A 12,544-nucleotide genomic window follows, 5' to 3' on the forward strand; every position below is an offset into this window, starting at 1 on the left:
ATAAACTGTGTTTGTGAAACTGACAGAAAGCTTTTTAAAGAAAATAATTGGTCTTCTCCAGGGAGTTTCCAATGTTCAAATTTGAAGCTTAAAATTTTTTGTTGTTTGTAAGCAGATTTACTTTAAAAAGAAAAGAGTCAGTACCCAGGGAGAAAAAATTCCAACAGAATAGATGTATCGTCAAAAAGTAAAAATAAAGCAGTTTAATAAAGGGGAAATGAGGAAATATCCCACACACATTTGGTTAAACACCAGATTTCTTGATTAAAGTCTATCCTATGATCCTAGGTAGCCCAATGATACAGTCAGTTGCACATAAACAATGTCTTTAGAAAGTCATCTTCGAGAAGTCAATCCTGACTTGCAATGCATTCAGTGGCTTGTAAAATGGTGTGGCTAGTATCAGTAGCTATGGCAATTGTCAGATCCAGGGAAGATCTCTGGACAGCAGCTTCTTAACTGCATAATCATATTAAGCTGCCTAAAATCTCCATGTTACACTTTCCATTTCTGTAAAGTGGGGATATAGATACCTACTCCACAGAACTTCAAATGGGATAACACTTGAAATGGGGTAACACTGTAAGACCTTTAAGTTTTAACCTTGAGTGCCTGATTCAGAGTAAATGTCCAACACACAGAAATTAAGACATTCTTAGAAATGATATGCTAAAACTGTCTCCTGTATTTCCTAAACTTTGCAATTAGAGGTTGTGATAAGTGTCAAAACCAAATGACCGAAAAAATGCAAACAGCCTACTCTTCCCCAGCTTTACATTTAGAAAACAATTAGGACACCATACCTTCTCAAAGGCACACTGAGGGTTTCTGCAAACAGCGGGTTTGCAGATAACGATATCACCATGGCAACGGCAGTTCTGGCATGAATCGGGCTTCCAAATGGTGGCATCCTGCAAAGAAGCATAAGCTCTGAGTTAAAAACTGATCAGTCAAGGTAGGAGCACACAGAAGTGGTGCCATCAACAGCCCCACAGCCTGAACATTTAAAAGGCAAAGGAAAGTCACAGGCACATGCAGAGCTTGCTGGGTACTGATTAAACCCCGAGAAGCTATAAAAGCAGCCTAATCCATTTCACCACAGTCAACCCACGTAGTCAAAGACAAGGGCATGCAGCAGAGAGCTGTCGATTTCCAGAGTAAAAACAATCGATTGGACTGAAATCTCAGGAGGACAAGTTGCTCCCTGACTTGAGGTTTCTCTGTGCTGCTAACTAGCAGAAACCATCAGAGTGTGTCCAGAGGAAAATGATGCTTGGACTAACACTAACCAGCTTCCTAAGAGCAGCTTTTGCCATTGGGTACTTTGAGCATCTCACACTTCACTTCCCAGTTCTTTGGTACTAAATCTGCTCACACTCAGCTATTCCATGGCTCACCTTTACCTCTGATGGGATCAAGTGTAGACCCATCACCTGGCCCTTGCCTCTCGCCCTAGCCTCAGCAAATCTGACAGCTCTGAGACTTCTGTCTGTCCACGCTAGATGGTCAAGCCATTGGACAGCCCCAGCCTCTTTTCTCCTGGCCCAACAGCTTATCTTCTTCCTGGTTCCCTCTTCTCCTTGACTCTCCCAAAGAGAGCTTGCAGACTGACACATTTCTTCTGAGGTAAGCCTCAGAGGTGAGCCTCAACCTCAGAGTGAGTCATTTCCTAACCCTTAAGCCTATGCACGGCATCCTCCACTCGGGTGTGACTCTTCATGGCTTCTCTGGAACCCCACTGACTTTTGTACATATTGCTACACTTTTACTGCACTCACAAATTCCTGTTGCCCTGCCCAGACCAGCCTGTGAGCACCCCAAGGCAGGCAGTGTCCTGGGCACACTGGAGGTCTTTCTAAACCAAACGTTCATAGTGCACAAGTCGCTTAGTGAAGGTTTTGTCCTCCTTTCTATACTTCCTCATCCTTTTGTCCTCGAATAACGGAAGTACTACTCAAATACATTGGAGAGAAGTAAGGGAAACTTCTAAACTCTTGGTAGAGTCACAAACTATTAGCACTAACCTGAACTGGGATGAGCTGGGAAAAGCATGGGTGCTAGTAAAAGATGCTATCGCACAAAGGCAGACACCAAATGTGACGGTTAACCTCTGTGTCAACTTGGCTAGACTATGGTACCTAGCTGTTTGGTCAAATACAAGCCTAGATGCTGCTGTGAAGGTATTTCATAGATGTGATTAACATGTATAATCAGTTAAGCAAAGGAGATTACCCTCAACAATGTGGATGAACCTCATCCAAACAACTGAAAGCCTTAAGAGAAAAACAAGGTTTCCTGAAGAAGATTTCAGCCTCAAGACTGTATCACAGAAATTCTGCCTGAGTTTCCAGCCTGTTGGCCTGCCCTACAGGCTTCAAACTTGCCAGTCCCCACAATCATATCAGCCAATTCCTTAAAATAACTTCCTCCCTCTACTTTTCCCTCTTTCTTTCTCTCCCTCTCCCCACCCCCATACATATACATATGGTTGGCCATAACATCTTATGGAAAAAACCCAAATGAACTTTTTGGCCAACCTAATATATATGTTTCCTATTTGTTCTGTTTCTTTGAAGGACCATGTCTAAGATACCAACACTGGTACAGACTTATATGGATTGTGCATAACACTCTCAAGGAAAAATGAAGTTGTCCTTTCTGTTCAGAAATGTTAAATGTATAAGCTTTTAGGGAATGTGCTTCAAACCCCAAGTGAAAAAGAAGAAATACAAAACCTATCTGAGGTGAGATGACATTCCCAGTGCCTAATTCATGAGAAACTTGAATTAAAGTAAATGCATACTGGAACCTGACTTGGAATAGCTCTGAATTTCTTTCTCTTTATGTTACAGCACATTCTTCTGAAATGACAATTGTGTGCCAACCACAGTCTACTCTTAACCCAAAAAGCAATGACAAATAGGTGAGGGGGGAAAAAAGAAATTCATTCTCAAGCACAATGTAATATATGTTCCCTGCTGATTTAAGAAAATAGTATCAGCTTCTGGATTCAGATGAAATAAAAATGACAACTTCATGAAGTCAGCAGCTGCTGTTTATTGATCACGTATCCTGTGCTGACAGGAAGTGCTGGTAGGAGAAGACGCTTGCAGCGCTGGAGCAGGCTGGCCTCGATCATCTTCCTGGCCTCTGCCATCACCGGAGAGGGCTGAGCCCAGTGGAGAGGGAAGTCAGTGTGCATCAGCGCTTCATGAAACTCTTAGAGGAACAACAACCCTACAAAGCTGGTACTGTAATTATCGCGACTATTCCAACATGAGGAAACAAGACGTGAGAGATTGAGCAATTTGCTCAAGTTCACAAAGCTGTCTGAGACCTAAGAACCCAGGCTCTGAAATCAGGCTACTGGATTTGAACCAGTCATTAACAGTGAGTCCATTTTATCAAGGTTTCTGTGTCCCAGGTTCCTCATCTGTAAAGCAGATAAAGAACTAGACTCATAGGGTCCGTGAAAAGATCAGATGAGATGATGTGCTTAAAGAGATTTGAACAGCACCTGGAACTTATCAAAGGCCCATTTATTTTTAATGTAATTTATTGTTATTCCAAATTCTCCCTACGATGTCATAGGCATTTAGCAAGTATCTGTCTAAACATTTTCTTTTCTTGGAGTGAAAATATTCCCCTAAGGACCCTGTCTTTCCCATCTTCCCACTAGAAGCAAAACAGAGTGAAGCTGTTATTTAATTAGCACCCAAGCATTGAAAGGGCTTCCCTTGTGGTTCAGCTGGTAAAGAATCTGCACCTGGGTTTGATCCCTGGGTTGGGAAGATCCCCTGGAGAAGGGAATGGCTACCCACTCCAGTAGTCTGGCCTAGAGAATTCCAGGGACTGTATAGTCCAAGGAATTGCAGAGTCAGACACGACTGAGCAACTTTCACTTTCACTGGAAAGACCCAGGAATGTTGCATTAGAAGAAATGAATGAATCCATAGATTGCATTTTCAAGACCACTTAGGTCATTGGAAAAGTGTTTGTAACCATGAACCCATCTTCCTTTTCACTCAGACCTCAGATGAACACACCAGTTCCAGGTACTTGCTTCAACCCAGGGTGGCTTTAAAACTCCCTCCATTCTTACACCAGGCATTAAGTTCTTCCCCACACCTCAACTATTTCCTCAGTGACTCTAGACTCCAAAATAGTCCATTATACCTTTCAACAGCTTTCAATCACTGGACGCAGCTCACTCAACTCTAAACAGAATGTCCTAAAGGCATGGAATACTGTTTCATTTTCATTTGTAGAAACATGATTTTTCAATATGTTCATTAAAAATGAAATTTCTGGGCCCGGGGAGCATTCCTGAATTTGTTCACATATCTGTATTGCCTCCAGTATGCCACTTCCAGGAAGGAGAGCTAGCTTTATTCCTCTATGTATAGCCCCTCCACTGATAACATTTACTGAGAGTCGGCTGACTTCATTAGTGAACAACCCGAATACTTCCTTATCCTGAAGAAAATTTCTTTCCCCATGACTTGAGATATCCCAGTTAGGATGAGAGGTCTTGAGAAAACAATATTTCAATGACATTCACTACAAAACCCCCATAATGTTGAAGCTTATTAGTTCATTGGAACCAAACTACAAGGACTGCCCTGGTAGCTCAGATGGTAAAGAATCTGCCTGCAATGCAGGAGACCTGGGTTCAATCTCTGGGTTGGGAAGATGCCCTAGCGAAGGGAACAGCAATCCACTCCAGTAATCTTGCCTGGAGAATTCTTTGGACAGAGGAGCCTGGCAGGCTACAGTCTATGGGGTAGCAAAAAGTTGGACATGACTGAGCAACTTTCACTTTCAAACTACAAAGAAAAATTTTCTTCATCTGCTGCTGCTGCTAAGTTGCTTCAGTTATGTCCGACTCTGTGTGACCCCATAGACAGCAGCCCACCAGGCTCCCCCGTCCCTGGGATTCTCCAGGCAAGAACACTGGAATGGGTTGCCATTTCCTTCTCCAATGCATGAAAGTGAAAAAATAAAGTGAAGTCGCTCAGTCGTGTCCGACTCCTAGCGACCCCATGGACTGCAGCCCACCAGGCCCCTCCATCCATGGGATATTCCAGGCAAGAGTACTGGAGTGGGTTGCCATTGCCTTCTCCGTTCTTCATCTAGGCATTTTCAAAAGACTTCCTTATATTAATGTCCTCATAGAGTCTATAATTTATGGTTAATATTAAACAAAATGAGCCCTTTGCTGCTGCTAAGTCGCTTCAGCCGTGTCCAACTCTGTGCGACCCCATAAACAGCAGCCCACCAGGCTCCCCCATCCCTGGGATTCTCCAGACTAGAACACTGGAGTGGGTTGCCAATTCCTCCTCCAATGCATGAAAGTGAAAAGTGAAAGTGAAGTCGCTCAGTCATATCGGACTCTTAGCGACCCCATGGACTGCAGCCTACCAGGCTCCTCCGTCCATGGGATTTTCCAGGCAAGAGTACTGGAGTGGGGTGCCATTGCCTTCTCTGAATGAGCCCTTTACCAACACCTAGATTGATGGCCATATAGTCTTCAGGTCTAAAACTTTAGGAATCAATTTCTACGGTACCATAAAATTGCTTTATGAAAGAAGGGATACTAGAGTTCCTCGATTGCTAAAACTGGATAAAGCCATAAAGTCCAAAGAAATAACACTGTAAAGTAAATTTTACAGATTTTCCATGTTACCATTGCAATTCTGTCGCTTTATAATCCTCTCTTCCAATCTAACACACTCTGCAAAAGAAATAGTCTTAAAATAGTTTTTCACTAGAATGTAGATTAAAGGATTAGATTACGATAAACCTAAAAAGCAACCTAAATGGTTTTTAATATTTCTAGTAATAAGTGAATAAAGTGTTCTTGCAGATAATACAGTGCCTCCATCCCCAGACATGTTGAAGTAATAGCAAGGTGCTTCAAAAAACAACAAAAACTATTTCACTCGGTTAAGTATTTATTAAATATTTGCTTAATGCCAAAAATAAACAATGACTACATCCCTCATGAGTACTAAAATTGCTGGGGAAACATTATTTATGATATTCTATAATAGTTTATCAACTGTTGACATAATTTTTTTATCTGAATGTTATAATAACCCTATTTTAATTATTGATTTATTCATCCCGTTTTAAATCTCCTTGGCTTGTTAGGCCAAAAATGAGAAAGAAGGAATAAAATAACCCCAAAATTATGCTTTCAAGTTACAAAATAATAAGCAGAATATAATGTGTTTTTATAATTAAAATATATTTCTGTGCATGGTGATTCCTGGGTAGGGATTCTTGGTGATTTTTGTCTCTTTCCATTATCCTTATCCATATTTTTTGTTATTTCAATTGCAAAATATATGTAACTTATGTGATCTTTTAAAGTTAATTTCAAAATATAAGACAGAGAAAAACAAAAATATGGTACCCTTTTCTCTACAAACCACAGGTAGAAAGCAACTAAGTTTTGAACTGGCATGGGGGGAGGGGAGTTAAATAAAAGCACCCAACAAATACCTAAGAGTGAGCCATTTACCTAAACCTTTGTGTTATTCTCAAACATTTCTTCTTGTGCTCAGTAAGATTTTAAAAAACTAACTATGTTTCTATTTGTCCTTGAATGCCATGAAAGGACTGCTGGGCCTTTCCACTGGGCCTCGTGTCTCCATTTCTGGAAGTTCATTTTCCTGACAAGTCTGGTCTTCGGGAAAGATAATCCATATATAAGGGTTCTTTGACCCAACTCCAATTCGGACACAGAAATAATGGTTCCTGTTTGTCAAGGAACCATAAAGAAATGAATCAATAACTTTCATAAGGTTATTTCAGAGTTCAATTCTTTTCCCAAGCGCCCTTCCTCAGACAGCTTAGATAAACTGTACCTTTTTCATTTGGTCTCATTTTTAAGTTCATGTGAAACTCTTTATCCACCCCCAAATAAAAGGGAGCAGAGGACACTTATTGGTAAGAAAAGGTAAGAGTCCTTGTATTTACATTAAATTCCCCCCTTGCAGGATGAACAAACACAAGCCAAAGGCAAATAAAACAGAAAATGGTGATCCCCTTCCTGCTTGAGACCTATTTTTAAAATTTGCAGTTGTTGTTTAGTGTCTAAGTCATGTCCAACTCTTTTGTGACCCCCATGGACTGAAGTGTACTAGGCTCCTCTGTCCATGGGATACCCCAGGCAAGAATACTAGAGTGGGTTACCATTTCCTTCTCTAGGGGATCTTTCCAGCCCAGGGATTAGACCCGTTATCTCCTGAATTGACAGGTGTGTTCTTTACCATTGAGCCATCAGGGAAGCCTTGCTTCACACAATACCCCCTTATGGAGTTTGTTCTGCACTCCAAGGACTGAAATAGTTTTACATTTTAGCATTCTGGAGTGATTAGCTTGTACCCCATCTCCTCCTGCTGTTGTCTTAAAATGATAAAGTTGAAGGAATCAATCATAAGAAGATCAACTTAGATACCAAAACAACATCATGAACCACACATGAAAAGACAGCTTCTTTATACAACAGCAAATGTCTTTGTTCAGTTGGCTGACAAGAAACCCTGAAAAGTACAGCAAGTTAACATCATGTTCTCGTACATATGTCTTAGAATAGTGAGCTAGCACTGGTGGACGGGCAGAAACAAAAGGAAAGGAAAGGAAACAAGCTACTACCAAGGGCCAGTACTTCTCCAGATCTCCCACACACTCAGCATCTCAGGGGCCCTCCCAGCATCTTGTGGACAAAGCATCACTACGCTACTTTTTCAATGAAGGAACAAGGTGTGAAAAGGCTGAGTGAATTGTCCAGAGCACATCTAGTAACGGGTGGATCTGGGATTCAAATCCATCCTTTTTTCTTCTAGGCTGTACTGTTATCATGTAATATTAATAACAATTAATGCTTTATTACATATATATATATGTATATATATACGTATGCCTTATTTGGGGGCTTCCCAGGTGGTTCCAGTGGTAAAGAACACACCTGCCAATGCACGTAGACGTAAGAAACGTGGGTTTGATCCCTGGGCTGGGAAGATCCCCTGGAGAAAGGCATGGCAACCCACTCCAGTATTCTTACCTGGAGAATCCCGTGGACAGAGGAGCCTGGCAGGCTGCAGTCCATAGAGTCAGAGTTGAACACAACTGAAGTGACTTAGCATGTACCTATACATGCTTTATTTTATGTATATAGTGTCCTTCATCCATGGGATTTTCCAGGCAAGAGTACTGGAGTGGGGTGCCATTGCCTTCTCTGATATAGATAGATAGATAGATACTATAGAGCAGTCTTACCATTTCACATCACTCTTCTACTTTCTCACTTTAATAGGCCAATAAGATAGGATAAACTACGGCAGTGCTGCTAATTTTCAGGGGCAAGGGCTGTGAGGTTAAGTGACACACCTGCCTATAGACTCCCCCATGACTCCAACAGCGCACTCCCACCCCCTCTTCATGTAATTTTCACACATCCTCCAAGTCTCAGCTCAAACATCCCCTCTTCAGGGAGACCTTCTCTGCCTCCTTAACTCAGTATTTCCCTGTCTCATGTTCCCAAAGCTCCCCCTGCTTCCATAAAGCCAATCTTATTTCTCCAAGTTCTTTTGGCACAGTAAAGAAAACTAAGAAAGAGGACATCTCCTGGATTTCAGATGTTTTGGCATGTTCACATCTTTCATATGTCTTCCTAAAATATTTTGAGATACGTATTATCATCATCTCCATTTTACAGATAAGGAAACCAAGAGTCCGAGAGTCTAGGTAATATTCCCAAAGCTTGTAAGTGACTGTCAGTTCAGTCACTCAGTCCTGAGAGACTCTTTGAGACCCCATGGACTGCAGCACACCAGGCTTCCCTGTTCATCACCAACTCCCAGAGCTTACTCAAACTCATGTCCATTGAGTCGCTGATGCCATCCAAACATCTCATCCTCTGTCTTCCCCTTCTCCTCCTGCCTTCAATCTTGCCCAGCATCAGGGTCTTTTCAAATGAGACAGTTATTCCTATCGGGTGGCCAAAGTATTGGAGTTTCAGGTTCAGCATCAGTCCTTCCAGTGAATATTCAGGACTGATTTCCTTTAGGATGGACTGGTTGGATCTCCTTGCAGTCCAAGAGACTCTCAAACGTCTCCTCCAACACCACAGTTCAAAAGCATCAATTCATCAGTGCGCAGCTTTCTTTATGGTCCAACTCTCACATCCATACATGACCACTGGAAAAACCATAGCTTTGACTAGACGGACCTTTGTTGGCAAAGTAATGTCTCTGTTTTCTAATATGCCATCTAGGTTGGTCATAACTTTTCTTCCAAGGAGCAAGTGTCTTTTAATTTCATGGCTGCAGTCACCATCCGCAGTGATTTTGGAGCCTCCCAATATAAAGTCTGTCTCTGTTTCCATCATTTCCCCATCTATTTGCCATGAAGTGATAGGACCGAATGCTATGATCTTCATTTGCTGAATGTTGAGTTTTTAGCCAAATTTTTCACTCTCCTCTGTCACTTTCATCAAGAGTCTCTTTAGTTCTTCGCTTTCTGCCATAAGGGTCACGGTGTCATCTGCATATCTGAAGTTATGGATATTTCTCCCGGCAATCTTGATTCCAGCTTGTGCTTCATTCAGCCCAGCATTTCTCATGATGTACTCTGAATAGAGAAGTTAAATAAGCAGGGTGACAATATACAGCCTTGACATACTCCTTTCCCTATTTGGAACCAGTCTGTTGTTCCATGTTCAGTTCTAACTGTTGCTTCTTGACTTCCATACAGATTTCTCAGGAGGCAGGTCAGGTGGTCTGGTATTTCTACCTATATCTGAATCAATGTCCATTTGACTCTAAAGCTTCCATTTTTCCCACCATACCCACATCTGTACCCACAGCCTTGGTCTATGGACACAAAGTTATACAACAAGTTATTCAGCATGTCAACTCAAGTACCAATGCCAATATGGTAAGTGCATGCTCAGGTGCATCTGACTCTTTGTGATTCCATGGAGTCCCCTGCCAGGCTTCTCTTTTCATGCGATTTTTTCAGCAAGAATATTGGTGTGGGTTCCTCCAGGTGATCTTCCTGATCCAGGGATTGAACCCTCATTTCCTGCATCTCCTACATTGCAGGCAGACCCTTTACCAATGCCACTGGGGAAGCCAATACAGTAGAGTGGATAAACTTGGGTTCAGATACCGATTCAATTACTTTCTAGCTTTGGGAACTTAGACAAATCGTTTAGCTTTTTTGAGCCTCCATTTCCTAATATATAAACTGAGGATAAGATAGGAGCCAATAGGGTGACAGTGAAGATGAAATAAACTAATGTACTTACTTAGCACAGTGACTAGTGCATAAAAAGCGCTTAAAAAATGTCAGCTATGAGTTTGATTACTTGCCACTATCTTAACCAGTTGACCACAGTATTTTCTGTGACAGAGGGAATACTTGTAACATTTAGAGATTTATTTAGAAAATCCCTTCAGCTTCCAAGATACGGAAAAGTTTACTTTCCTATAGTTTAAATGTTTACAAAATATTCTTCTATAGAGTGTTGTGTAAATTATACTCCTAGGGTAATATACAAGCAAAATACTCTTCAAAATATAGAACAAAATTAAATATCCAGTGAATGTGCTTCACATTCCAAATTCTGAAGCAATGGAAACACAGGCTTAGCTCTTCTATTTTTACCCCCAGCTTTCCATTTGTTCTAACACAATCCTGTTTCAGTAAAAGCCCAACCTAAGAGGACTCCAGTGACAAAATAACCCTCATAAATTCCTGGAGATGTTAACCACAGAAAGTTCTATAGTGAATAAAAAATCTGTCTCATATTTTCACTCAAAGTAATCCAGTTACTAGGGAGAATCTAGGATAGCTTAAGCTTGAAATTGCTTTTTTAATTCTCTCTAGCAATTCAACTCTCAAAGACTTTATTTCCTATTTCTAAAGCAAATGGAGAAAAAAAATCAAACATTCAAAATGTTTGCACATGAAATTAAAGTACAGCTATACCATTATCTCTCATATTAAAATTATTTATGTTTTTGTCTTTCACTCCCCACTAGATCATTCTCATTTGTTCTATAATTAGTTGTTTACATCTATCTCCCTCCCCAAAATTGAGGATAGTTTCTTTACATAGAGGTAGCTTTGCATTCTCATAGTGATTGAAACATAGCAGGCACTTATAATGATTTTGACTGAGTTAATGAATGGATGGATGGGTGGATGGATAGGTAGATATTCCCAAATCTAAATAAGTGCTAGCAATTTTGTGATGTAATCGCTGAAAGTCAAATGCACAGACAATAGCACTTCACTCTCCAAGCTGCTCTTGGAGCTGCAGTAGCCCATTTCAATACGTGTTATTTGAGATCTGGCCTTCTAGACCTATGTTTCCATCAAGACTTTTGTTCTAAAAGGGTCCTTCTATTTCTGCCTGGTGCTACTGTATTCCAGCATGCCAAAGCTGCATCATACCACTTGAAGCTACGCAGCAAAACCTTCATCCCTAACTTTTGCTTCTAGCTAGTCTCTTGGCAGTTGGTCTAGTTAAACTGGCAGACCAGTAAATGGTTGGGAGTTATACTGGCATTCACATTCCACCAGGTAAATCCACATTCCACAATGTCTATTGTCAGGCCAAGCCCAGGCCTTGAGTCAAAAACTTCAACACTGGTGAGCTGGCCTCATGATTTAATGTAGAGCATGCTGCTAAACAGGGACTATGCAACCCCAAGAGGCATTTAAAATTTTGCTTTGAAGAATAAAGGTAGGAGTGTTAGTGACATTTAATAGACAAGGATCATAAATTCCAGATGTCTTGTAATAAGCAAGACATTCCAGCACCTAGAAAACTGTCCCACTTTCACATGACTTTCAAGTGTCCCACAAAACATTCACAGCAATGAAAAATCTGTTTCTAATTATCTGATTATATACCTCAACTGTTCCTGTTTTACACATAAATATAAAGACTTTACTGAGTGCTAATAATATACCCTGAATTGTCCAGGAAATTAACTAACATGTAACTCAAAGATTTTACTTTATTTTGTTTAGACTTTAATGAAGATAACAGAAGACAATAAAAACATATATTAGAGATTGTATAAAACCTATGAATATTTCATCAGATAACCAATATCTATAAGCATAGTTAATTTCAAATTGCAAAACAGAAAACAAACATACGAGATTAATTTTGCTTAACGGCAGACTGGATATAACATGCACATACACAACACTAACAACAACAACAACAACCTGAAGGATAAGAAACAGAAAACCCCAAACTGAAACATTAAGAACAAAAAGTATGGAAACCATGGAGAAGAGCATGGGAGACACAAGGAACATGACATAAGGTTTAATATATGGGCAACTCAGTCCTGAGAAAGAAATAGCAGAAAATAGGCAGAAACAAACTTTTCAAGAAATAATAGCCAAGAATTTCTCCAAACAGAAAAAAACATCAAGCCATAGATTCAAGAAGGACTATGTACATCAAGTAGAATACACATAAAGAAAACACCTAAGAACATCAGGGTAAGTA

General features: G+C 40.5%; 1 protein-coding gene across 2 annotated transcripts in view; it reads right to left on the minus strand.

Annotated features, from left to right (window-relative positions):
• Positions 1 to 12,544, minus strand: part of FRAS1 (Fraser extracellular matrix complex subunit 1) — a 522,812-nt gene that overhangs the window by 327,593 nt on the left and 182,675 nt on the right. For both annotated transcript variants that reach the window (XM_044945743.2, XM_025289852.3), the window contains exon 3: positions 804 to 911. In XM_044945743.2, coding sequence (XP_044801678.2) covers positions 804 to 911 — 108 coding nt within the window. The remainder of the gene's footprint in view (positions 1 to 803; positions 912 to 12,544) is intronic.

This window comes from Bubalus bubalis, chromosome 7 (assembly GCF_019923935.1).
Source record: "Bubalus bubalis isolate 160015118507 breed Murrah chromosome 7, NDDB_SH_1, whole genome shotgun sequence".
Lineage (NCBI taxonomy): Eukaryota > Metazoa > Chordata > Mammalia > Artiodactyla > Bovidae > Bubalus > Bubalus bubalis.